The sequence below is a fragment of the Hylaeus anthracinus genome, unplaced genomic scaffold (genome assembly GCF_026225885.1).
Source record: "Hylaeus anthracinus isolate JK02 unplaced genomic scaffold, UHH_iyHylAnth1.0_haploid 27353, whole genome shotgun sequence".
In the NCBI taxonomy this organism is placed as follows: domain Eukaryota; kingdom Metazoa; phylum Arthropoda; class Insecta; order Hymenoptera; family Colletidae; genus Hylaeus; species Hylaeus anthracinus.
In genome coordinates, this window is record NW_026535158.1 from 50,639 (window position 1) to 78,449 (window position 27,811).

The window sequence follows — 27,811 nt, forward strand, 5'->3', positions numbered from 1 at the left end:
AATTTCGCCGGACCCCGCGCGAACGCGGAACGAGAGGAACGCCGAACATCCCAAAGGCGAAATCGGCTCGCAAAGAGGCGAGAGTGGGCATTGCTCGCGGCGCGTAACGCAAGCGGCACTTTGCGGCTGTTAGAGCGTTTCGGCTAATGCGCTAAAATGCACTTCGTTACGCCGTGCACCGCAATGCAAACCGGCCGGTGCACGGTGCATTCACTCCGCGCCCACTGCGGTGGAAATAACGTACAGTTACCGACACCGGCGGATTTTCCCGATCCGGGCGCGCGAGCGAATTTGTCGCCGAAAATCCTCGCGATAAGTTTACAAACAATTTGCCAGGATCGATTTGTTTGGACGCGCCAAGGAGTCCTTTCCTTTCTTACAGGAGGCTACCGCGATCGATATCGGATGACGGATTCACTCTTCTTCGATAAAGTAACGTTTTTGAACGAGTAAAGGTGTTTTTAACCCTTTCCGCTCAGTTGTTCCCTCCCAGGGAACATCGAAGTTTATTAATCACTAGCTGCAGTGATTCGGTGTTGTTGTGACTCGGTCTGGTTAAATGGATAAGAAAGAAACGAGTAAACACATATTTACAATATGTCGAAATAATGAAATGAAATGAAATGAAATTATTAAAAATCTATGAAACAATAATGGAAGCATTGAAAATGCTAAGTGACAGTAACGAACAAACCAAACTATGGTTTATGTATAGAGTTATATAAAAAAATATCACGCGATGTTACGTCAGAAGAGAAACAGCAGCAAACACCGTGTTAATAAATTGGAATAAAAACGAAATTAACGAGCTGTAAAATAAATGACGAAAATCACTTTACTTATCCACCAGACACCTGTGGTTATCCCCCTTTAAATATCGACGAGCATAACCGCGAAATCTCGTTTACATACAAATATGCGTTCATGAGCAGGGACGACGTTTCTCGTTTTCGGGGACACGTTATCTTTATTAATCGTGTCACAGACACGACCGGTTTTTTATTTGAAAAAGAGAACAAAATGCTGGATTTATTTATACTCGACTTTTGAAAATTTCAGTTTAATATATTATATCCTTTTAGGATATACCTAGATTGTATCTTTTTACTCGACTGTATCCCACAATTAACGAGAAATTATTTGTAATTAGACTGTACATATGAAAAGTTGTTTTGCCATTTTTGCATAGACATGCAATAATGTTAGTTTTATACAAATACATATACAAAAATTATGAAACCATCATATTTTGAATTTAAAAGATGAACATTCAATATTCATTTATTATCTTTAAATTTCATCATTTGTAAAAGGGGTAGAAATTTACCAAAATTACTTCTCACATTTTTGGTGTTTATAAAATTGATACAGAAATCGCAAATAAACCATGTATATTTATAATTCAACGTTTTCCTTTGTTTCATAATAATATAAAATATAATTGCAACGAACATAAGGTGCCCTTCTGTTTCTTTTAATAAAAGTATAAGCTTTCCTCTCTGGGAGCTCAAAAACCCGCTACGCCACTGATAAACGCGCTTCTCCTTTTTGTTAAACCAGTCCGAGCGCAAAGTAGCGTGTCCTGTTAAAACCGGTATCCTTTTATCGAAACGGAAATATTTTCTGCACGGGTTATCTTTTCCACATCGCGACGTGAATCTGATTTACCATCCTCGGACTTCCATCGCGCGTCTCGCGAAAAGATCGCCTCGAGGAAAGCGTTGTTGTCCCGACGAAAGCTTCCTCGAGCGTGCCAAGGAAATTTAAGGATACTTTCGCTCCGTACACGTCCACGTGTGCACACGTTGAGAGAAAATAAATTCCGCGGCCAGCAACAAGGTGGAGAATCATATTTCTTCACCGTGCCCTCAAACTGTCGTGGGGATGAAACTCATCGCGTCGGATGAAACGTGATAAATGCGCGAACTATAATACTGCGCGCATATTTATTTTTCCACGCTCCGAGCGCACTGAAAAATGGCGAGCAAACTTGCAAACGGACTGGCAACCCTTTGTTTGTTTATCCCGTTATTCGGACACGGAGATGAGCGTTATCTGTATTGGAGAAATTATTCAAAGGAAATATCGAACGAAGATGGTTTATATCTCGAGCAGGGATGCTTCTTGTACGTTATTCGAAGGGTTCGAGTAAATAGAGCTGTGTTTATTTGACGAATAACGAGAGAATGTATTTGTTCGCGGGAAAATAATTCGGTAGTTGCGAATAAATTTTGAACAAAGGTGGAGGTAAACATGAAAATCTTATTTCAAGCTGAAGATACCGTTCGTCGAATAAAAAGACATCTAATGTTGCGAAAATAAACAATAATGTTAAATTTAATTACATGTGTGTCCAAGCACTACTGATCGTAAAGTGTTAACTAAAATCTGCGATTCTTCGAAGTAACCCAATTTGAAGATAACTCGACACGTGCATCTAAAGATTCGATGCCAAAACAGTTCGTTGCAATTACACGAGTAGTTTCAAGAGTAAAAGAACTTGTTTCGCCGTGTCAGGAATGAATCTCGAACTAGACAGTGATAAACGGATGGAAGAAACCTGCCAGGCGGTTTTATAACCACCATTCTTAACTTTGGTGTAAACGAGGGCACACAGACAGTTAGGTTCGGAGCTCAATTTGCTTTCGTTATCGTTACGCAGCACTCTTTACTATTTCGGCGCTGTCTGCTCGTACGTTCATGGAATTCTCCTTCTAGCAACTACACTGTCAATACCTTCGACAAATAGATTAATCCGCGCGTTTGCATTGATACGGACGTATCACTCTGGACGGCGATATCTGCTCAACGGTACGTTTACTAGATAAAAAGCATAAGCACATAAGAGTGTAGCCTCGCTCTCTTCTATGAATAGAATACGTCAACAGTTTGTTTGAATCAGCTAGTTACGATCTAACACGTGTTCGAGATGCCAACGATTTCCGAACGACTACGAACCCATCTGCCAAACGTGAATGCTCTACAGGGTGTCTTAAACATTATCGCTCGAGACAGCTTTTTTTTCTCAAATAAAATTGTGTGCCTTTCGAATTAAAGAAGAAAATATTCTATACTGATGTATAGTATTTCTGTGATCCACCTCTGAAGTTTACCCACCATGTTGAGATTGCATCAAGACTGGTACGTAATAATAATCTAATTCTTTTGCGAATTACTGCGCGAAATATTGTGACGAATGACGTCCGTCCTGGATTAATAGATTCTGGATCACGACGACTTAAATGGTAATGTTCAATTTCCTCAAACATATGCGAAAAAGTCGTCCCGGTCGAAATTCATGTTACTTCGACTCGGTAAGCGTTGATTTAAGCAATCGGTAGCTGTGAAAGCAAGTCACGGCTGAACGAACCTCAAAGCGGTGCCGCTTGCGTATCGATGGGGCAACTAGTAATGCAAACTAAGATGAAAGTAACAAAGCAAACTGCTGAACATACCGAATGCATAGTCAAGTTTCCTCTAAATCCTACTACTAAATCTGTTTTTCAACTCTTCCATTTATTTGCTAAAAAGCAATCATTACTGACGGTTTCGCTTTTTCTGAACAGTCAAGCATCAGGCTGATGTACATCGAGCTATACCAAATATCGGTTCGCACGAATAATTATCGCAGTGATACCTGCGCGGTCACCGGTTTAAAGTTCCGTTTATGTAACCATTCTCTGCCATTTAAAATCCCCGCGAACCTACCTTCATCGTCACGATCCAGATCCCACCGAGCAAACCACAAACAACATCCCATTTCGCGATGCATGCATCCGCGCTCGCAAAAGAACCCATGGTTCCTTTGTCCATCGAGGCGAAAGCGATCGAAACGTTTTCTTTCCGTCGCGTAGAAGCGTTGCGGTCGCTCGCAATCCCCTCGGGCGGTATCCTCGGCATTCGGTCGGTGTCTCGCTCGGAGTATCATTAAAATCGTTTGACCTTAGAGAGGGAGAGAGGGACAAAGTACACAGCGGTGTCGTCCTCTCGGCGCGAGGGTCTGCGGTCAGAGGTTACGCCGACGGGGGCTGGGTAGTTGTTAAATTCTCGGAGATGGTGCGCACCTGAGAGACCAACGGGAGTGGGAGGAAACGTTTCCGCGAGACGGCGGCAAAAGGTCGACGGAGAGACCGGTAATCCACGAGCGAGATGCAGAGAGGAGAGGTCGGAGGGCTGAGGGGGGTCCACATTGCAGAGAAAGAGGGGCAAAGGTGGCCACGGACGAGGGAAGTTGCGGTTTTCGTGGTCGCCGCGGTTGCGGCTTAGGCAAATTGAGATAGTTCGCAAACCACCGACCAGCTGACCTAACCGTCACGCCAGGATGCTGGCGGGACAAGGTGGGCAGGGACAGGGGACGGAGGGCGGCCGTTCTGCTTGCTCCTGGGAGAGAATTTCGCAGTTCAAAAGGAAACGGTGAACGCGAGAAGCTCATTTCGATACCCGGTGCCTCTGCGGTCGCGGCGTAAACAAAAAAAAATAAATACAAAAAAACTAGCTCGAGCGTGTCTGGAGCGTGTTCGCGCGGAATTGGTTGGATTCGCGACGATGTTTTCGCCGAAACGAATCGGACGGTTGATTCCTCGTGGTTCGCTACATCGACGGGGACAGCGTGCTGCGTGAATGACTTCGGGGAATTTTTTCATGATCGTTTTGCGTCGTCGTGGGTGGCGTATTCGAGAAATTGTGGAGGTTATCGAGAGTCGACCATGCTACGATAATTATACAGGGTGTCCCGTGACTGGCGGTACAATGTAGAATAAACATTTTTCATGTGACGCTTTATTTTCGAAAAATTTAAATATCTCGCGAGGCAATCATTTTTTTAACACTTTATCCTGATACTCTTTTCGCGTGAAATGGTGAAAGGATTCAATCTATTCGAAGGGTCGTCTGGTTAATAAATATTCTGGCTTCTTTTCTAAACACCGTGTATCATTGTACCCCGCAATGTGGTCACGTTCTCTATTGTTAGCAAAACTTTAGAATGAACTGCACGGACGACATTTGTTGCGTATTCAACGCACTCTCGAGTCAAAACCGTCCTGACCCACAAGTGGGTCAACGGATAGTGAACGTGTGAAGACTGCTTAGATTCCTGCGTGCTATTATGTCGTGGTAGAATCAACTGACCACGCAAGGTCACTGGGTGACTATCCCCACCAGTATTCAGTCCCATATTGACTGCTCCATATATTAAGAGATGGGTATATTCAACAAGTTTGTTTTCGAAAACTGACTCAATAAAAGACCTGTTTGCTCCGAATAATCGCACAAAAATAATTCTAATTTATATTGTTGAAATAAAATAACGATACTGGAGCAGTCACGCGTTAAAATTCCATCGAAGCTTGTAAATAAAATTGCGGCTCGAGCAATGTGTTTTTTACTGCCACATTTTGTTGGAAAACACTCTTGTGACCGAGGTTCGCAGTAGGCACTACAATTGTTAACACAGCTCGTTCGGCGAAATAAATCGACTTTTTGTTTATAGTCTCGATAAGTTGAATAAGTTCTACGTGCAGTATGCACTAGTTAGGCATTCTCGTGTTGGAATTGACTCGTATTTGTAGTACACGACGCAAAGAACATCTGTTTTTACCAGATGTTGAACTCGGAATGGACAAACTTCATTCCACGTACATATAAGTTAGCTTGGCGTTTACGAGATGCGTTCTTTTTCATTTTACGTCGTTTGCTACATCTATCCTGCGGGTGTTTATGTAAATTCATATTTTTACAGGTTCAGATAAAGTGTCTTATCTTTTAAACGGTATAATATGTATTCCATTGTTGATATTTTATATATTTATGCATTTATACACATCCTCGTACATTTTCCCATATTCTCATTTTTCATAAATGCATAAACATCCGCAGTGCAGTTATAACGATTGAACGTCGAAATGCTGCGTAGATGTACGTTTAACGATACGTCTCGCTGTCTCGGAGTTGCAATAAATAACCGTGTATCGTGTCGAATTGTTCCATCGTCATTCTGGCACAGCTTACGAACGCTCTTCGCCAAGAATAACTAATAAACATCGCGTCAAAACTTGCTAACGCTCGACATTTCCTAGTTTTTCCTACGTGCGTCTATTGTTATTTTAACACTTTGTGTAGCGGCAGACTATTTATAGAGATTAATTCCAGTATCCAGGTGTGTTTGTCTAGATACAATGTTCAACATGATAAAGCATTTGTTGCACCAAGTATACAATATGTAAAGGTATCAATGTCAGCCTAGATTAATATATACTAATCTTGAAAATCCTTACCTAAGCTGTACATTGTTTCTAGATAAACCACTAAATAAAATGTTTAAGGCTACGTGTGAAAATTCCAAGAATAGCGTTGCAATCGATATCGATATCGAGAGACGACTTAAAAACATGAAACCGCAAAAAGCCGAGCGTTTTCCTACATATCGATATCAGAAATCACAAGTCTTAACTCGAAATTAAATATAAAATTAGCGTTATCGATGTATCGTAATCAACATCGTCATTGGCCATTAAATTTACCGAGTCACCGAACGTATCGCCGCGATATCGCGGCTACAAAAATCCTAACCGGAAAACATTTTATCCCTGGTATTGATATTGCGATAAGTCTTGTACTACAAATACCGAAAATCGATCTTGATCGTTTATCGCTTGTCTCGAGTACGTCCTTTCAACGGCCGTGTCGATAAAGGGAATACAATTCTCGCCTCTACCTTAGAAACATAATGGAAAAGTTGCCTGCGTGTGTACACTCGAAATTTCGATTTCGAAACACGATTCCACCGGAGACATTACGAAACATTTTTCCAAGACAGACTAAAGGAAAACACGAGGTTCAACATGCAATGATTTCAATTTGAATCAACGTATGGATATCTGCAATTAAAATGTGGACAGTTTTGAAGTGAAATTTGCGTGTGGATAATTTGAAATTAAAATCAAAGTGCGAATATTTCAAATTTAAATTGATGTGTAAATGGCATAATATCAAGATCGATATCTCTCAGGTTACAATCTTAACCTTGTTTATCTTCACAAGTTGCCCGGTTTCAATAATAACAATCGGCAACAAAGTTTACTAGACTTACGACGTCCCTCAAAGTCTACGTCCGAGTGCAGTATTAAAAAATTCATTCTTCGATTCAAAAGAATACCCAAAAATTGGCTCTCCAGATCGAAATACCTGGCCCAAAAGTAAGAATATCCCGTACCATTCGTTTTCAGAAATATGATACCGTAACTGTTTCATCGATACGTCCTGTGGGAGTCCCTGAAGAGGGAAAGAGACGCAATTAGAGATAGAAGGTACCGATAGGATCACGTCGATCAGAGCGGCTGAGCGCCACTGGCGGTAGGTAAACAGTACTGTATTGTATTTGTGTGCTTAGCCCGGCAAATATTAGCCACCATATCGCTTATGGTGCTTGTTGAGCGAGGGTGATGGTCGATAGTTCCCGTGGTGGGAGCGGTGAAGAGGCTTCGTTCGTGAGCGTTGTCTGAGCGAGCAAGCGACCAGGCTGCTCACGGGCTTAGCGGCGCGCGGGCGAGTGCGCGCACACACAGCCGGTCAAATACACACGTCGACGAGGGTGGTGGTGCGCGGTGTGTGATTCGTGGCTGAGTGTGTTTGTCCATCCGTCCATATAGGGCTGTTTGTCCTTGCTCTCCTTGTTTGAAGAACGTCGGGATCCCGGTCTGTGCAAACTCCTCATTATTGCGAACAATGTACACAGGGTACAGCGCGTGCGTGTCCGCGCCCTTCGACTCGCTCGTGCTCTCATCGACTGGTGCCGTTTCGCGCGTGTGAACGTTACACGTGTTGCAGATGGCGTAAACGTTGCACGAAATACAGTAGAACTTCATTTATACGATTCGGTCGAGGGTTAAGACTGTTTCCATGACTGGATAGTTCATATAATAGAGGTCCACTAGCTATCTCCATGAGCCCTTTACCATGGACCTCCATGCTCGACTATGGTTTAGGTAATAGAAGGTACCGGGGACTAAAAGGTACTGAGCTCAGCTATTGGAGGCAACAGGATACTGTGCCTATGGTACTAAGTTCCCATCAAGCTTCAATTTTATTTCAAATTCCCATGAAACCATATTTATATTTATTATTGTAAGACCCAATGGGCCTGAAAGGAGCTCGGGTACCTCGGGGTCGCTAAACCCGTACTGTAGCTGCGATCAACCATAGCTACAGCCCCTGAGGATTTAATTCAATAAACTATATATGAGTGGACACTGAATTCCTGCCTTATTATTATTAAATTGATATGGAATTATTTTAATACCTTGTATTATGGTGTGTGACGTTTAAATACTCTGTACTTTATGCGTCTAAAATTTAGAATAATAAAAAATTCATATCTTGCACGATATAAAACAATTTTAAATTATTTAAATTCGCATTATTATTTATACTATGCATGACAAAAATAATGTATATTCGTGCGCTTCAAACTTTGAATTCCTTCCTTATTCGCGTAAACTGTAGACAGATATCGGAAAAGATTTAATTTTCATTTAATTTTGAGGATCATAAACGTTGATATGGTTTCCAGTAGCTAAACATGTACTTCTAACGTAAAAAGTAACATACGTCAAGCTTCTGTTCAAGTGATTCCAAAAATACTAGCTGTAATCGGAGCGCGATTATTGTTTCGTCATCGAGTTGCAAAATGGTTACAAGTTGGCAGCCAACACTTCGAGCATCTCATCGAATGATAAGAAACATGTAACATCGGTACATTAGGAACGAATCAGAGTGAAACGAGATAAAACGGTTTTTTTTCCCTATCTATGATCGAACTGACCTCGAGTGACTGTGGGGTCATTGAACTCGTCTCAAATATAGATTACAATTGTGCTGTGTTGTGATTCCAAATTTTGCTTCTCACCCCTGTCAAAGGTTCACGCGTCACAATTCAACCCGGAGCTCGCGAGAATTTTGCAAGCACTGACTTCTACTTTTAAACAACGCACCAAAGCATGGAAAAACCGTAATGTTCGGTAAGAGACACTTCGTTCGCGGTCGAAGCAATTTTAAAATTTCCAGCACGTTCGCGAGGGAGGGTACCCCAACTGAAAACCGTCGATTTTCAGGCTGCGTTGATGCTAGGCACGATTTTAATTTGTAATCAGGACTCGCCGCATGAAAATAAGCAATCGATACGCGTGAGGAGAGACCGACAGAGACCAGAAAGGGCGGGCTGCCTCTTACAAAATCGAACCGGCTACTTTCCGTGGCGATCGCGGCCCGTCTAACCACCATGAAACTCGTACGTAGGCATTTTAATGGTGACGAGGGTCGAAGTACCATTTCCCGAATTCGGCCATTAACGCGGAAATTGACGGCAGTTTTAGGGCGGGCCGTCCCAAATTGCCCGGAGCCCTTCAATTTCGTAGTCGATTCCGTCCCCTCGCGATAATCCACGTCGGACGGTGTACGAAATTCGCCCCAAAGGAAGACTGCTATTCACCACGGGACTCTGTTGTTCTCACCTACCCACCGTCGTACTTAAAACTTTCGACCCTAATTATACAAGGACGGGGGGGGCACACCGATTTCGGCTCGACGGTACCAGACGAGGGGATCATGACGTTGATTAAGGAACATCATTATCGAGAACCGTAGGAAAGGTCAACATTTGGGAATCTTTTATGGCGATATCAGTGTTTACGAGATACAGTTAACCTCTTGAAGGATATTTACGCATATGTGTACGTGTACGTTTGTATTTAAAATTATCGTTACTTACGATCACGATATAACTTTCGGAATTAAAATATTAGGTTGTCCGAAAAGTTTTTTTCGTGAGTTGCATTCAATTATTTTCTGTGGCGGTGTTTATATGAATAGACAATGTAATTTCTTAGACATTGATGCTGTAACAGTAATGGAGCGAAATAAATTGTACACAATTTTGTAATGTAACATAAAACATAAAATATTGTGTATGAATTAATTATTAATAAAAGGAAAGAAAATTTTGGGACAACCTAATGTATGCCATATTGAAGTGAGATAGCATATTTGTATGTTGAAATCGATTTACAAGTAAAGATTGCTTCGGTTTGGGTGCATTCGACCTATTTAAAATTTCGTCCCTCAAGAGGTTAAATATTTGAGTATAATTTTCTTTGGGAAATGTTAACTTACAGAGAAATTATGGACGCCCTCGTATGACGAAAAGGAAAATAAAATTAAAATATTTAAAACGTGGAATAAAGTTAGAATATTTAGTATCTGGAATAAAATTAGAACATCTAGAAAATAAAATGCAATTACAATTGATATCTATGCATAGATAGGAAGCAAAATTAAATACGTACATGGACAGAAATAGCATTATTATGTAGAATAACATGACTTTCGACCTTTGATACATCTTTTCCTTGGTATAGAAAAATATATTCTAAACTTTATATAACATCACATGGTGTAATACTTAACGATTTCATGTATTTGGAACGTATGTCATTACTAGACTGCAGATTTTTATGCATTTATAAAAAAAGTTAAATGTGCAAGAAACTCCGAAATGCACACAGTGTGCAAGAGTATAAAAACATATCGAAAATAAAGTTCATACTGTAATATTAAAATAAATTCCAGAAAGTAAAATAAGGAGAGAAAAATAAATTCTTATTTAGTTACAATTTTTCGTAGGTACGTTTACAAAGAATTTATTTTGCATAAAGATCCGCGGTTCAGTTATTACAGAAAACACGTATACAAGACACGCAGATAAATATTTCATAAATTAACGTAAAACCATTAATATTGTACTTTGCATATATTCTGTATGCGTTTTACGACCTTGCGCATACAAATTTTCTGCTTGAAAGATCACGAATGCCTCCAATTTATAAATCGTTCGAATCACAGAATGAAAAGTAGAAATACCTGACAGAGACTGCGTACCATGTATCAACTATTCAATGGATTCAATTGCGAAGGCGCGAACAGAAGACGTTATTCCGCTCCCTCGACTTATTTCTGGCCGCGAACCAATTATTTCTGGTTGGCCGACGAATTACGAGACACGGTAATATAGCACCTTGGAAATCCAACCCGTACGGCGTACTAGACTCGCATTACTAAACGATAAAGTCAATCAAGCAGTCGAGTCCGCTGAACTATGTCGAGCACTGTATTATCTTGAATCGCTTCCAAGAGTAAGTAATAATTTTCACAAAGTCTTCGCGTGTACCGAGCTCCGCGTAACCGCGCTATGTACATATTTCTCCAACAATCGCGGTATCATGTTCGCCAAATCTTTCCACGTTCGAAAGTCCGATACGACCTCGGCTCGTTACCGACTCCAGGAAGCACAGAAACGCGACGACGCGATCTACGTTCGTTTCCTCGTATTTATTTACCAATACGCGTGTTTGTTTACCTAACGGAACGCTAGGGGAACAATTGCTCCTCACCGGGCACAAAGGAAATACGAGCGAACGCATTATACAACGCTGTAAAACGCGGAATAAACGCTAGCGTCGAAATAACGTTCGGTTCTCTACTCGTTCGAAATCCACGCGTAAATATTTTCATAGTCGATTGCAGCCGGTTAATTGTGCTAACTGTATTTGATTCCGGGCACCGTTCGACTGATATAATCTGAAATATTATTTCGAGTAACGTGTTGTTTTGTTTCATCATTTTTCGTGCACCTGTGGTTATTCTCGCAACGATATTATTTGAAATAATCGTTTAAAATGATCATGAAATTGTTCTTCCAAATGATACGATGAATCATAAGTACACAACGATTTCAAATTTGAATAGCACGTTTGCTATCCAAACTCTAGAAACAAATGTTAGCCGTAGAAAATAATTATATACCTTTCAATTCACAAAATAAAAAAAAAAAAAAAAATCATACGGTCAATCTGTGTTTTTCATGAAAGTTGGTACTTCGATGTAATAAAATGCCGAGCAAATATTTCTCTGTAAACCAAAGTTACAAACGATCGAATGCAATGGCACAGAATTAATTTCTACGCCTACTATATTCCATAAAACAAGCTGGCGCAAAAGTGAAGACGTGCCTATCGAAACAATTTGAACACCCGGTATCTCGAGTCGTGCGTATTCACGTTTCCGAGGAAACGTAACAGTGAAAAGTGTACATGCATCGCTCAAACCGAACTCAAAATTCATGAGGACATTCCTATTCTGTTCTATTCCGGTCGAGTAGCCTTACTTAGCCAGCTTGCATAGCTTTCGAAGACGGTGAATACACGTCAAGCTGAAATATTCGTACGTGGAGAAGTCGATATACAAAATCGACGTGAAAGACAACATCGATAAGATCAAGTCACGTATACGCGTTTCGATGGTCGCGATAAGGTAACCCTGATTATCAACAGCTCAACTTGAGAGGGAACACTCGTTTATTTCCATTGAGAAAGTTGTTGGATCGTGCCATAATTATTTGCCATTTTTCAAGTGGATTCGAGCGACAGATTTATTGGCGAAAATAGGTGATGGGATTAAGTTATTAAGAGTATTAGTGTCTACCAACTTTCATTTGGTATGCGAAGTAGGAAAAGTTTTGGAATAGGTGTACAAATCACGGAGGCAAGGTAACTGAAGGCACATGTGCTCGCATGTGCCAACCTTCGCCAAGTTCCAAGCGCATGTGCTTTCATTTGCTTTGGATCTATGATTTTTGAATGGTCGGAAGAAATTGAAGATAATATTATTACAGATTTCCAAAATGACTCGACGCATAAAAACAAAGGGTTAAAATTTGAACAGATATAATTTTTTAATTTGAATAAAGATAACTGATTCTAATCAAAATCATGGAATAAAAATGAACATTTTAAAATCGTATCTTGTTAATTAAATATTAAAAGAGCCTATAAATAATCACGATACAATCCAACGGTTCCACCAAATCCATCTACTAACCACAACTAAACGTCTAGGAGCGTCATTGACAAAGTGGATCGACCAAACAATACTCCGCTTTTTTTTTTGCCCTCGCTTAGTAAAGAGGCGTCGAGCGCATAATATCGGCAATTTCTAAGTAAACGGCTGCTCTATGGACCGTGGAAGAGGACCCACGGTCTGTGAACAATGAGGCGATCTTAAGGACTCGGTCGTAGAAGCTTTGTTCGACATGTTCCGCCAAGGACTTCCAGCGACAATGCTGTTCTTGATTTCCACGACTCGACGCTCTTTACAAATTAAGCAACCGGCATTATCGCGACGACAATGCGGTTTGCTTCTCCGTTTTCTCGCGGAACGCGTTCAAAAGTGCCAAAACATCTTAAGTCTGCAACTGACGACGGAACTCGAATCAAGTAGGGAGCCGTGAACGAAGACTTTTCGTGCAATTTGAACGATTCTCGAGGACGCGATTGTTTGAACATTTGTGAAGTGTGAATCGATTGGTGCAACGAATTTTACTTATCTATGTTTTTAAATAATCGAGATAACATAGGTCTTCCAGGCAAATATGTTTATTCCTTTTAAACGTTTTCCAAAGATAGTCGTCTTTTAAATTACTTATCACAAATTATAATTCCTGATGTACTTGTTATGAAACAATAATAATTGAGAGTCGCTAATAAGCGTATAAAGCGAACGATACGATTACAAATAACTGATATAACAAAAATAACGATGGTTGAATATTCTTTAGTCGATTTAGAATTATTAAATATTATAGATATTTAAGTTGGAAAGAAAATAAAATTTGAGGTGCAATCTTGCTGACCAATTTGCTAACTATTTTTTCACACAACGAAAAATCAAATTAGAACACTCAAACTTGTTCCACCATAATTATTATTACTTTATTACTATATGATTGCACGACTCGATGTGTTTACACTAGAATTGTAAAGTGTATAAATACCACTGTGACAGAAATAATATGAAAGCAATATAATAAACATCACAAATTCAAATTCAGACTTTTTGAATTCCGTCAATTGCTAATCTGTTTTCATCGATCACCGCGTGCGTTGAACCTCCATCAGCTATCAAAGAACACTTCAGAATGCTAAAGCCCTCACGACGATCGCGATCTTTACAATAAAATCTCTCGTAGCCCACAAAAATTCCACCTATCCTAACAGCCCAACACGGCTAAAATATTTTTCAACCGTCCATCCACAAACTTTCATTAAAATTCGAGCTTTACGCGCCGCCCGGTCCTCTCGTCAGCGACGAAACGTTCGCTGTTTGCGAACTCGTGAATGCCAGAGCCCAGAGAGGCTGGCAGTTGAAAAGTTTCGCTGAAAAGCGCCCGGGAGGCCCGTTTAAAAATTATTCCACGGAGATGCGTCGGTTGTTGCATCATGCTCGCCGCTCGCGATAACTTGGAGCGATTCCTTCGATGAACCGCGGGTCAACGGGTTGCAAAGGGGAATCGGTTTAATCGCGGCGATACAAAGTCTCGCTGGCTAACCTTAGCGAAGATATACACCGCAATAAACTAATGACTGACCCAAGATTGCGCGCTACGACGTAATTTGCCTCGACTCGATTACGTTATTTTCCGATCCGCGGTAACGGAGTGTTTCGCAAACCTCAAAGCGCCGATTGCGACAAACGAGGGTTGTTGCGATGCGTTCAATCGCTGAGCAACGAGACAAGGGAACGTTATCTTCCAGTGAAAAGGAATCGCGAGGCGGTGCCTCGGTTATTGATAAAATTTTGTGGCTCGTATTAGCGATCGAAAATCATCGTCGATGTTTGTTTATTTATTTTGATGACTAATGGGTCACAACCCTGTTTTGTACGCGATTCGATAGTAACGTACAAATTTATATTAGAGATGAGAGTACGAAAAATTATCCACGATAATGTGCGATCGAATAATCTTAATGTTGGAATGGTAAATCTTTGCGTAATGGACGATTGAAAATTGGAAAGGACCAATAGAAGAAGTGTACAAATTATTCTCTGTATAACGACTTGAATCTCTTAGGAATTTAGTAAATAATAATCGATCGACCGAGCTGTACTCAAAATACAAATTTTTATATTCTTTAGTATATTTTGATATTCAAATTGGTAAATAAAAGACACGATCCTACTGAAAGTCCATTACATTTTTCTGAACCTGTCCAATTCGAAAGAATCGCTAATTAATTATATTTTTTGTCTTCCAAGGAATTTTATCTTTGAATTTTATCTTCTAGGCCGGTGTAATAATGTGGCTTTTTGGTCAGCGAGAACAATTTGTATAATTTTACAACGATCGCAGTCGAGGAATTTGTTCGCCGGACTATCTCTCGACGAACCTGTCCAGCGCGAACCGCAACCACCGATTAACAACGAATTTTTGCGCGAATACTTGCGTCGTGCTCGATGCAAATAAATTAAATTAACGTCGTTAACGAACCTAATTGAAGAGTGCAAACAAACGGTGAAGTAGGGAAAAATTAGCTCGGCCGTAGCTTGTTATTGAAGCAATTTTACATGTAAAACGAGAGAACAGTTCATTTTTTCTGTTAATGAAAAAATTAATTGTTGGATAGTATGAATTTGCCGACAGACAAAGGGAAGAATTTAAAAAAGAATTGTAAAGAGGAAACGTTTTTTACATTCTTGCTAAAGATTTTTAAAATATGGCTGTAAGGTGTAGAAATTAATTCTGTGTCTTTAATATAGAGATACTTATAATTGTAGTATAAACAGAATCATTTACTCGCCATTTTGTTACATGCCAAAAGATGTGTGCTTCTATTGTACACAAATAAAAGTTTCCTTTATAGATAAATGATAAATGTACTTTACGAGTGCACAGAATTAATTTCCAGACCTAACAGAAATAAACGTAACAAATTTCAAAACTTTATATCAACCATTTTGGCTGCATAAAAATCACGAAAATTGCTTCGAAAGTGGTTAAATAAAATAGAACAGAGATAATAACCCCAGACACTGTTTTCATAAAAATTCATTGTGCACGAGGGATGACCACGTGACTCTCCGCAGCTAGGCCTTTCCCGCGCAAAGGGTTACCTCGACTCCTGACCCTCGAACCTAGCACCTCGTAAATCAAATTTCAGAGGAGGTAAAAAAAAAAAATAAAAAGAAAGAGCTCGTATCCAAATCTAGCTATGGGCTGTCCGAGGGGAAATTTCCCAGCCGAACCACTGAATTGTTTCCTGTGTTAGCAGAGACGAGTGGGGACCCGCGCGTTGTCACGCTGCAGGATAACCCCTTTACTCAACAACCCACGACGTTTGTTGCGCATAGCCAGCTTCAATTTGTTCTCGAGCACTTCACGGTACCAAGCACTATTGATAGTGCTTCCCCTGTTTCATATGGTGGCACAATGTCCGGGGACTACGCATGTCCCGAAACGACCTAAGCATTCTACTCGCGGCCTGTTGTGCGCGGCGAATCTCTCTCGCGATGGAAAAGCCTTGAATGCGACTCGTCATTTCATCCCCACTGCCCCACCCCTCCAACCCCGAAGAGAAAGGAAAAAATTCAGACGTCACCTGCACGTTGGTTTGGATACGTGTTGCGGTGAACAAAAGAATTTGTTTACTACTGAAATTTACATGCTTTCCATACTCTGCGTTTCGTAATAAGTAGACTGAAATCTCTTCAAAAAAATGAGCCTGAGAAAAAAATGCTCCGGTCTTTATATGTGTTTAAATGTTTTCGTTTAAATGTTCCACCCTGTATAGTTCCCAACAGTGGAATAAAAACATTGCTATTATTGTCAACTACAAATAATATCTTACACGATATTATTACTATTTATTTATTTACTCCACAGGGCGAAGCTTGAACGATTCCTCGCGATTCTCACCACGCAAAACATACTCCGAACAATTTCATCTGATTTCACGCCCTCGAGCTAACGAAACACTAATTACAGCGGACTGTTAAACTACGATGTAATCTCGTAATGGAACGATCATGTTTAAAACTTAACTACCAGAGATACGAGGAACCCTGATAAACGGACCTAACTGCGTTTTGTAGTTAGCTAACGTCATTTTCTCAATGGTCCCACTTACGGCGCTATACTTAAAGTTCATTTAGTCCACGGGCGTTTGTTTAGTTGTTGACAGAAGAGAGAGAAAGAAATTCTAATTTAGATAGAAAGGTCGAATAATGAATGCACAAATAGCGAGTCATCTAAGAAAATGTTTTGTTTCAAGGGAGGACGTATTATGGTTGTTTGAGGGTCACAATTTACAAGAATTCAAGATCATTTATGTTTTATTAAATAGAATGGAATATTTTCGTTACTCTTATATATTGTAGCTGATAAAAAGACAAATTCAAACAAATTCAAACAAATTCAAACAAATTCAAACAAATTCAAACAAATTCAAAAAGGGGTGTAACTTACTTATAAAGTTTCTTCGTAAAAATATAAATAACGGAGATATTCAGGGATTTCTCTATCATAGTATCATAGTATTTCCTCCTGTAAACCATCTTTGTAGAATGAAAAGCAACGGAAATATACATTACGTGCACAGTCCTTAAAAGATTCACCCTATATACCGTACAAAGGTTGGAATGTGATCGTGGAACATACTAATGGGGCTTCATTTACATGGAATTTAGAATTTCGATCGGTGGGAGCATACCTGGAGGTATGTTTCTTATGAATGTTACCGAACGATTGGCAAAAGGTTTCCCAGCCATTCCATCGGTAGGACAACCTACGTCCTTATAAAGACAAGGAGACACGGATACCTGGAGCCGTAGGTAGCCATTTCCAAGAACGCACCGTCGACTGTTCAAGGGGTGGCGGTTTATGACGTTACCTGGTATAGACCAGGTCACGTGCTTCATTCCTAAAGTACTTGGTTTCGAGACAGTCACGTTCAAAAGTATAATTGGACATTTTTGTACAAATATAATAAATCTATAACGTAGTACGATTGCTATTCGACTGGAGAAATAGCGACTTGAGAAAATTCGAGCGCTGCATTTCGACCCTAATTCTAATCTATCCCTAATTCTAACTCAGCACGATTCCTCCAGCGACTCGACAAAATTCCATCGACTCGAGAAAAATTTATTCAAGCTACTCGAACGATCGAACGGTCGATTTGGCCCCAACAAACGAGAGTTTTTCTCGCTGGCTCGAGTCTCGAGTCGCTCGAATGTTTCGATTGCTCGGACAAGCACCGTCCCGGCTGCGAGCGTTCCAGTCGTCGCGGTTCGAAATCCTCTGGCTGCGGTGAAGTAGTCGGTCTGGAAACACCCGTCGATCCTGTATAACAATCGGTACGCCTAGAAGTTTAAAGTATCGTCTGGAGGACTGAACGGAGACGAGAGCGGGCGACGGGGCGAGCAGACCGGGGAAGGGTCCCTGTTAAAACTTTCCGCCTGGAGTTTCGTAATGATCGGCGAGCCAGTTTGCCCGGAAATAATATTTGTACAGCTTGTACGTAAGCAACCCTGGCGGCCCTCCAGAGTGCCAATAACACCGCCTGTGTCAACTCGGTCAAGCGCCGAAGCGCTCAAATGAGTCACGACGCGAAACGAGAAGAAAGGTGTAACTCTTCTTCGGATTCGAGAAAGAGAGAGGGCTCCGTTGGATGAAACCAGCTCTTTCAAGGTCTGCCATGAAACTAACGAACCTTCGACTAGGACCCTCAACCCGAAAGGAGCACCCGAGAGCTTCCTTTCCTTGAATTTTTGTGATTAAGTACTTTTATTTCATTTTCGGCCTAATCACCCTCGAATGTATCCAATTGGGTATCAACGCAAGATGTGCATATATAAAAGGTTTCCAAAAAGAGTTTTAAAATGTTGTTTAATAAGAAAGTATGTCTCTTAACATAGTTATAATAAACACTTAAATTGCGTGTACTTGCATTTAAAATGAAAAAATTGTACGTATTTCATGATACTATTTGATTGAAAAACAAGACACTAAAGCAAAATTCGACACTCCAAAATGTAATCTGAACAGAAAATAAAATTATAAAGACTGTTCAAACAACGATCAATGTAATAAATAAATAACGTATAAATGTATAAATCTGTAGACATCATTTCTGATAAACTCCAAATCCAAAGGTAAAATACAAGAAACCACGATATGAAATATGACACTAAAACATATACATAATTACATACTCTGAATAATACGGTCTAGTGCTCGTCCACGATTTTAATTTATTTTGGATACATAAAAGAATATGTTGACGAATATTTCGTACGTGCCCAAAACGACGGATAATTGTTTTCGAACTGGCATTAAATGCATCCAAACAAAAAATGGACGACTTTCCAACTAGACTAGAACAAACTAACGAAAATGAAAAAGAATGAATGGACGTCGTTCGTGGCGATTCGCGATCCACGCGTATGGAGGCACAGGAGCTATTTGCACGTCGCGAGATTTATAATGCGCGTCAATTACACGTAACACGCTTCGCTCATTCCGCGGTGTAATTCATCCTGCGTAATTACCAATGCATATTGCGGTCCCTGCGGAAGTTGCAAGCGTGCGGACCGCGAATTTCGTGCAATCGTACTTCGAACCCCTTCATTCGCCCCCATTCCCGCCATCGTCCCACCCCCGTATAGTCGTCCTGCTCGTCTCGATTTCAATTTCGCCCCGATCCTGCTGAATATATCCCAGACCCTCTCGACACCCCTCTGCTCCAAACTGGGCTTCATCCTTCTCTTATATTCAACGTTCTCTCTGTTCCTTCGACTCCACGCCAGACGACAATTATGTGACGAGCAATCGTTCTTGCGTGCAATTCTATCCCTCCTTTTTCTTTTCTATTTGCGAGAAAAAGAACACGATTTACACGATTGCAGCGCGAAGGAATGGAAATCCACTGGAAATGCAACGTCGCGACATCTCATTTGTCAATAAGGAGGAGTCTGATTATTTGATAGACGAAAAACTGGGCGATCTTTAAGAATCGTTTTGTTAACGCTAGGTTTACGAAGCAGGATCATGTTGACCCATTCCAATTTTTATAAGATTTTATACTTGTTGAAGCATTACTCCGGTAATAGAAATTTTATAAGAAATCTCCGTAAACCTAGCGTTAATTAATTTCCGAATTTTGTATATATATTTACAAGAATTTTGTAAAATACATGAGTCAGAATTTGGTCGGAATATGCAAGGTTCGAGTGATTCATACTCGCGATAAATTGTGTGGTATATTCTTTTCTTTGCCGTACAATTCTATTGTTAAATTAATTGTAGGTTAAAAGTAAATACGTGGAAATAATATTTACTCTCAATTAATGTTATCATTAGATTATTCACCTTTGGATTTTACTTTTTTTTTTTTGTTATTGGAGCAGATTCAATGGTCGCACAAATTTCGTTTCTGAATTTTCTCCTCTAACCGAAGAAAGAGAAAACCTGATAATGCATTCATTTGTTAAATTGCGACAGGTAAACATTCAATTACTCCAAAAAAAAAGGCGAATTAGTATTATTAAAATCGAACATTTTACACTTGAAAATAATTCTGAAATTGAATATGCATGCTCGATTAATTTAACAGTTAAAAATAAGCCAATAACTTAATTTTGCAAGCATAATCAAGGTATCAAAGAAAATTAATGGCGCTCCGTTTCTGTAGAATCAGCTTGTGTATTATGTACGTTGCAGACGATAATAAAGAAATATAAAACTTTGTATACTGCTAAATTCCTCGATCGATCGCAGTGGAATTAAGGAGAATTCAAATAAATCCCCATTGCATTAAGGAGCAATTAGACAGAGTCGAACGTTGTCAGTGGAGCGTTAGGATTTTCTTATATTAAAACAAAGGGTCTTTGTTCGAAATCCTTCTGTTCTAAGAACCTTTATAACTCGGAGTAATGTGGACTAATAAAAGAGAATTAGGAAGACCGTAATAACAATCGAAGACAAAAATTATATTACATAGGATTTGTAACATAATATATCAATTACTTTTGCGACTTAAGACCAAGTTCTTTGTTCGATTACACGAATTTTCGTAAAGTCTACAAATTCGTATTCAATACAATAATAGTAATAAAATTTCAGTTACGTATCAATATCTGTTATTTTACCCAAAATAGAACCATCAACCTCAAAAAGACCAACATTTCATTATCCATAAAATCCTATTCTAGCAGTCTCATCTCCCCATTAATACTAACAATGGACGACTTATCATACTAAACCCGTTCCTAAGTACGTACTAGAGTTCTCCAACGACGATACAAACACTTCACCAACATTTCGACCAAACTCACAGGCGAAAAAATAAATCGTTGCTCGAGAATTATTATACGAAACCGTGAACGATCGATAAAAGTGCGAGGAACTCCGTTAACAAGCCAGACAAACAATCGAGGTCGACAATGTCAGGTAAACATGACCGATGTCGGAGCCGATCGCGACTCAGGTAACGTTCCTTTTTTTTCTCTCTCTCTCTCTCTCTCTCCTCTCCTCTCCTCTCACCATTCCAAGACCCATACACCTGTGTTTACACTGCAGACACTTGTCAACAATCAACTCTCCGTCTCTGTAAATTGTAACCTCACCTGCTGGGAGCGAAGGCTCGAATTTTACGATCCAGCAACGTTAATAGGATTACAGGATTAAACCGTGGAAAGTTAAGATACGGACGGTCAAAGTAACACGACAAAGGGACAACGGGATGTACGCGTAGCCGACCGACGCCGACGTCGGCTGCGTTCTCGAGGTGAATTTTTATATTAGCCCCTATCGATTACGGAAGCCTTTAAACGGCACGTATATTACAGCGATAAAATGGAAAGCGTTAACTTCCGTCTACCCGATGATCGTGCACGGCTCGACGAATGATTCGTTTACGATGGGACGAGATAGACGCTAACGAACACCTTCGTCTCGAAACGATTGTACAGTATGTAACGAACGAAAGTAAACGCTGCATCGTCGAGTTAAAAAACATTTTGGCAAACTATCTCGATGGGAAAGTTTACTATCGTTCTAAAGTAATTCGAAACGAATAAAAAATATCGTATGGGATTACTACGATGTATTCTGAATTATGAAAGGTAAAATATACATGGGAGAACTAAATTAAAAACTGTCTGTTTACCAACTGTCCAGTCACCGCGAAGTTGAGACTTATGTCACTGGATTATAAGTCGTGATTTCGTGTCACGTGAGAACGTATCTACTAGTACTACATTTGATTACTGCTATAGCATCGCATTAAAGTCGTTAACACTGATGACAATAAAAGTCTCGAGTAGTTAAGAGATACGATCGTGTAGACCTTCGAGCATCTGGTCAGTCAAAACACAGTAGCGTTCGAGGACGTTCCCAACAGTTGCATTATAAAACTTGTATTTTATCGCTCATGTTTATAAATATAGAGTGCAAGCGTTTTAATTTCGAAAACGTTGCACAACAAATTTATCAAACATTCTCGAGAGATAATTAAGGGAAAAAAAAAAGATTCTTTGCAACGATTCGAGCAGTTTTATCATCATTCGGTGAAATTTATTTTAATCGTGTAAACCTTTTTGACTCTACAAGGTCGAATGAAGGCCTATGCTGTGCTTAGAAAAAAATGCTATCGGTACATTGCACCAAATATCTATTGCAAAAATGTTTCGATAACTTCATCCCCTATTTAGATACTTAACAATTCCACTTTCAACGAAACAACACCCCATACATTGAACATGACCGATGACTATCGAAACCATTGCAGCTAGAACGAAACTAACGCAGGGATGAAATAAAGAACGACAAGGCATCGAATAAAAATGGATCACCTAAACCGGGTTTTCAAAGTGAGGAAATCTGTTCCACTTCCGATACTGTATTGGAAGTGTTCCAGCGGTTCTAGGTAATTCCGAGCGACAGAAGCGTCCCTCCTTATCCGGGATTTACTTCCTTTCCTTTCCTTCTTTCGTCTACTCGATCCGTAATCGTCGGTACACGTCGTCTACACAACTCCGCCACGTACGAACGTAATGTAATCGCGGATATTGCCCGCTAGCGGTCACGGATACATGGATTTATTTTCGTCGTTCCGACGAGCTTTTCCGCGTCGTCTGGCGGTCTGTTTACGGCCGAATGGGAATTTGCTCGCAGGCCAAATATTATTTCGTCGACGGATCCCTCAGACTTTTGCGATCTTTTCCTTCCCCTTTGATACGTTTCGCTTTGTTCGTATTCCGAACGTTTCTGCGCCATCGCCTGCTCGCAGTCGCGACCGTAACGATGTATTTCGACTCGATTCTCGCGACTCTAGGTTTGTTTACACTTGAGCAACGTGGATCTACGGCTGACCTGACGTTTGTATTCGAGGTTTTGAACAGCAACGTTTCAGCCGTCGAGAAATCTTTAAACTTCTTTAAATTCGAACGTACATTTGTTGTGAACGAGGCGTAAAGAGCATTTATTTCGGAGTATACATACGTCTGCTAAGAATAATCTTTTTAAGGGCACGGACGTTCGAAGTCAGGTCACTGGACTGTCTATGTAACAAGTAGCAGATGCTATAATATAATTGTCCCTTACACCAACGAGTCACTTCATTTGGGAGCAACATCTTAGATTTTGACAAAATTTGGATAGAAGGTAGTCGTTAGCGCTAGGAAAATATTTCCAGAGTCACCGTACCGAGGATGCACCGTGTTACAAAAACGCCTTAACCCGTGCATTACCGATAAAAATAACTACGTTAAACATCTAAAAATCGTCGGCGTACGGACGGACGAAAGAGAAAACAAAAAAATTAGCTTCGCGTCAATTTCATCGAACGCGTATTTATACGCAAAAGCGATGGGGGCACAGGTATTTAGCGCACAGACGCGTGTGCAAACTCTGTCTCGCGCGCATCAGAGTTTCAGCCTCGTGTGTGCCGACAAGAAGGGAGCGGCGGGGGCGTGGCGGTGGGCATCGACGGGGGACGGGGACAAAGGGGGTTCCGCACGGAACGTGGGTAAACTATCGAGAGAAAATAAATATGGGATCGGGATTCGTTCGACTAACGATCTGAAAGAGAGTCCGTCTGGCGCACGGATACGCGCGAGTCGCCGTCGTTGCCGTTCCAACGCACTCTCGCAAAAAAAAGCCTGACAGTACTTTTCAGGTCTGCCTTTTTATTCCGTTCGAGTGACGGCGATGATAAAAAAAAAAAAAATAACAACACACACACACACACTCACACCTACGTACGCACAGATTCGCACACAAGGAACCAGCGGACTACGGATCTATCTGGCGGGAGAGTCTATGGACCAAGCACCCGATGCGCGGCCCGGTCGATATCGGTAACTCGAATTAGCATGGACAGAGGCTCGACCGGGTACAGCAACGAACGATACTTATCGAAAGTGCGCTCACAATTGAAAGGATTTTCGAACGCGAGGGTACACGCGATGCGTATTCGATATCCGACGCCGGAACGAGACGATAGATTGCAAAGGGGAGCGAAGAAAAAGAATCGCACGACGATGGGTTACCAGGTGCAATTTTCGCAACCTTATTTTCTTGCCGGCGTGCCATTTAAATTGGTGGGCTCGACCGGAGGAAGGTTGAATTTAATTTCACCCCGTGCGCATTATGCTTGGAACGACAACTACGGCGACGACGTACGCGTTCAACGTGAATCGAATTCTCGGAAAAAAGAAAGGTAATTATAGAGAACAGGTACATCCTCTCCGAATTCGAGGATTTTTAAATATGTCGTAGAAATCAACATTTTGAACAAGTTTTTCCTATGCATGTAACCGTCGCTCGGCCTTAGCTTCCGAGATATTTCGACTCTTTGTTCGATTAAAAAACTTACAGATCCTCGATCATAGATTGAACGACAGTGATTGAAAACCGGCTTACTAAAATACAGGAAAGGCAAAACTAATTGATTATTAACGCAAAACTGATCTCATAGCTCAACATCCAATGTAATCAAACGCTTACACAATCCCGTAGCTCAGCGAATAGTGTAATCAAACGCAAAATGTATCCATACCCGCTCGCTTCCGTTTGATTACATTTAAAAGTGAAAAACGAAACCAGAATGGTTTTCAACCATAAAATAAATCAGTAAATCATAAATCATAAAATAAATCTACCGCATATAGTCAAATATCCACGCAAGTTCATTTTTAATCCTTTGATAGCGATCCGTTCAGTAACGACGTCAGTGTAAAGTAGATTTTTTCTGAGCCTAAACAATCGCGTAAACAATCGACGATTGACGACTCCGCGCAATATTCATTGTTTTAGTAGCAATGGTATTTTTGCAAATATCTCGGACACTAAGGCCGAGCGACGGTTATATCTATAGGAAAAACTTGTTCAAAATGTTGATTTCTGTAACATATTTAAAAATCATCGAAATCGGCGAGGATGTACCCGTTCTCTATAATTACCAAAAGAAAATAGACGTGGACCGAATTGTAACAAACATGCGAGTTTCGCTGTGATACGTAAGATTTTATTATGTCGTAAAAGAGTCGAAATAAATACCGTTTATTGGACTCTGTATCTATTAATAATCCCGCAGATAATTCTTAACAGTTTACTCACCATGAGTGTTTGGATATATAATTAAATTTATTATTTTTTACTTTCGTAACATCAGTATTATAGACTTTTGCTCAAACTCGAAAAAGAATGAAAGAAAAACGAAATCCACGTTTCAATAATGATACGACTATCTCTCGACGTGAGATATGCATCGGAATTCTATGAATTTACTGTAGAATTTTGTAAAAATGTAATAAAGGCATCTGTGCCAATTTTTTCATTCGAACAAAAATCACCTTAAATTCCATATCCTTTAATTTCCCTTGGAAATTAACTCTATACCTCTACATTCGACTATTTATAACTTCAATTTAAACTATATTAAACAGATCTATACGTATACTATTTTGTCACATTAATCAAAATATAATTGAACGTATATAAGCGACAATGAAATATTTGTACTCAAAGTAAAGTTACACAAGATCGACTGTAAAAGTCCAAAATACATTTCTTCCGACATATTATTTCTGACACGTCGCCAGACCTGACGTTGTTACAATTTTCACAGATAATTTCTTTTTTTCGATCTACGCGTAATTTGATTACACGCTCGACTTGTGACAACGCTGTTCGTCGGTGTATATTCGTACGTCGCATGGCACTCATGGCAATGTCAGGGAAACACCGGCAACACGACAACGTTAATCGTATCTTGGAAAGCGATCTGAATATTTTCACGGTTGCTTTGTACCGGTAATCGTCGGGTATTGACAGCAAGATGAAGCGAGGTCACAGGCGCACGTTAAACAATCTCGTCTCGCTCGCGTATAATTTCCCGATAAGTAAAGACGTGTTTGATAAACGGTTCGATCGTGTAAAAAGAAAAAGGAGGAAAAAAAAAAACGGTCTCGTTCGCGAGTAACACAGGAACAGCCTTTTCGGTGACGCATGACTACAAAACCTAACGATACGCCTATCGTCGTGACGAACGATGGCTAAACACTCGTTATTATTCGTTTACGAGCATTTAAAACCTAGTTCGTTCGGTTAGAAGCACGATTTTGCAATAGTATGTTAAGCTCGTCTGGCGTATCGGTCATGTCGAACTAAATTACACGCCTCAGGGCGATTAAATCCGAAACTAAAAATGCCCGCCTCGTAAACTCGCTGGCGAGATGTCTCAATGCCTCGAATCTTTTCCTATATTTTATTTTTATCGCGAAGTCGTGCCAGTCATTCCTGTCAAGCGTGCACATAGGGAGAGAGAGAAGCGGAAAAAAACTTTGGACCAAGAGAAAAAGAAATAAAACCACTTACCGGGTGCCGTGCCGCAGCTGCCACAGCCACAGCTGCCGCCGCGTTTATACCGGCACTGGGGTACATCTTATCGTCAGAGACCCTCAAAGAGGTTATGTTGCTCCCTCTCGTCACGACGAAGTCCTGTCAGGAGTAATGGATATGTCTCCGTTATCCTCAGGTATATCCAGCGGTATCCCAGGTCATAGCCTGTACGCACTATTATTCACTGGTCTCGGGAAAGAAAAACGTAGAGGAGAATAAAACGAAAAGCACAAGACGGGGCTACAGTCGGCGCGCACACACACACTTCCACTGGTCACTTTCTTCGAGTCCTCCGGGCACTAGCTTGGTAACCGTTTGCACAAAAAGACACCGAGAGAAAAAGCGATGCGCGGTTCCCGGGATACAACGGGAATAAACGACGTCGTCGAATCACGTTAGAGTTACACGATGCGAATACGCGACGACACATAAGACGAGACACAAGTTGAACGATGCACCCTCGACGACGGACGGGTATCAACTAATCAACCGCAGAGCCGAGGGGAAGCGCTTCCCTCTCCTTCGCCCGCTCCGCCTCCCCACTGCTCGCCGCGACACCACGTGGTCTCCCCTCGGTGGCTTTCGGCTCTCTTCGTCGCACGCTCGTACCGCCGATCCGTTCGCCGTCCTTCTCTCACTCGCTGATTCCCACTCTCGTCCGCACCTCCGACAATCGGGCTCTTAGCTCGTTCGTCTCTTTTCCGTCCGCTCCGTATGTGCTCGTACGTTTTCAGCGAGAAGGGAATCCGTTCTCGTCGCGATCCGCTTTGCATTTTTACGTACGCAAAAACGAGATTTGCGCGGTAGATCCCGCGGTGAGTTTGTAGCAGCATTACCGGGCGCGTATTAAATTATTACTCCGAGACACGCTGAACATCGCTAACGCGCGCCGGAAAACCCGTGTTAACCTTCCTCTTCATTACACGCGGAATTGATCGCTTCATAACGAACGGAGCCGCGATTCCTTCCAGGCTTTTATTAAATCATTATAGAGCCTTTGGTCGAATCGAGCGTTTAATCGAC

General features: G+C 40.8%; 1 protein-coding gene across 2 annotated transcripts in view; it reads right to left on the reverse strand.

Moving 5' to 3' along the window:
* Positions 1-27,340, reverse strand: part of LOC128893327 (protein groucho-like) — a 73,587-nt gene extending 46,247 nt beyond the window's left edge. The window contains exon 1 of one of the 2 annotated variants that reach the window (XM_054154213.1): positions 26,765-27,340. In XM_054154213.1, the coding sequence (XP_054010188.1) occupies positions 26,765-26,830 (66 nt within the window). In that variant the 5' untranslated portion in view covers positions 26,831-27,340. The remainder of the gene's footprint in view (positions 1-26,764) is intronic. The other variant, XM_054154214.1, reaches the window with a different exon arrangement.
* Positions 27,341-27,811: the final 471 nt, after the last annotated feature.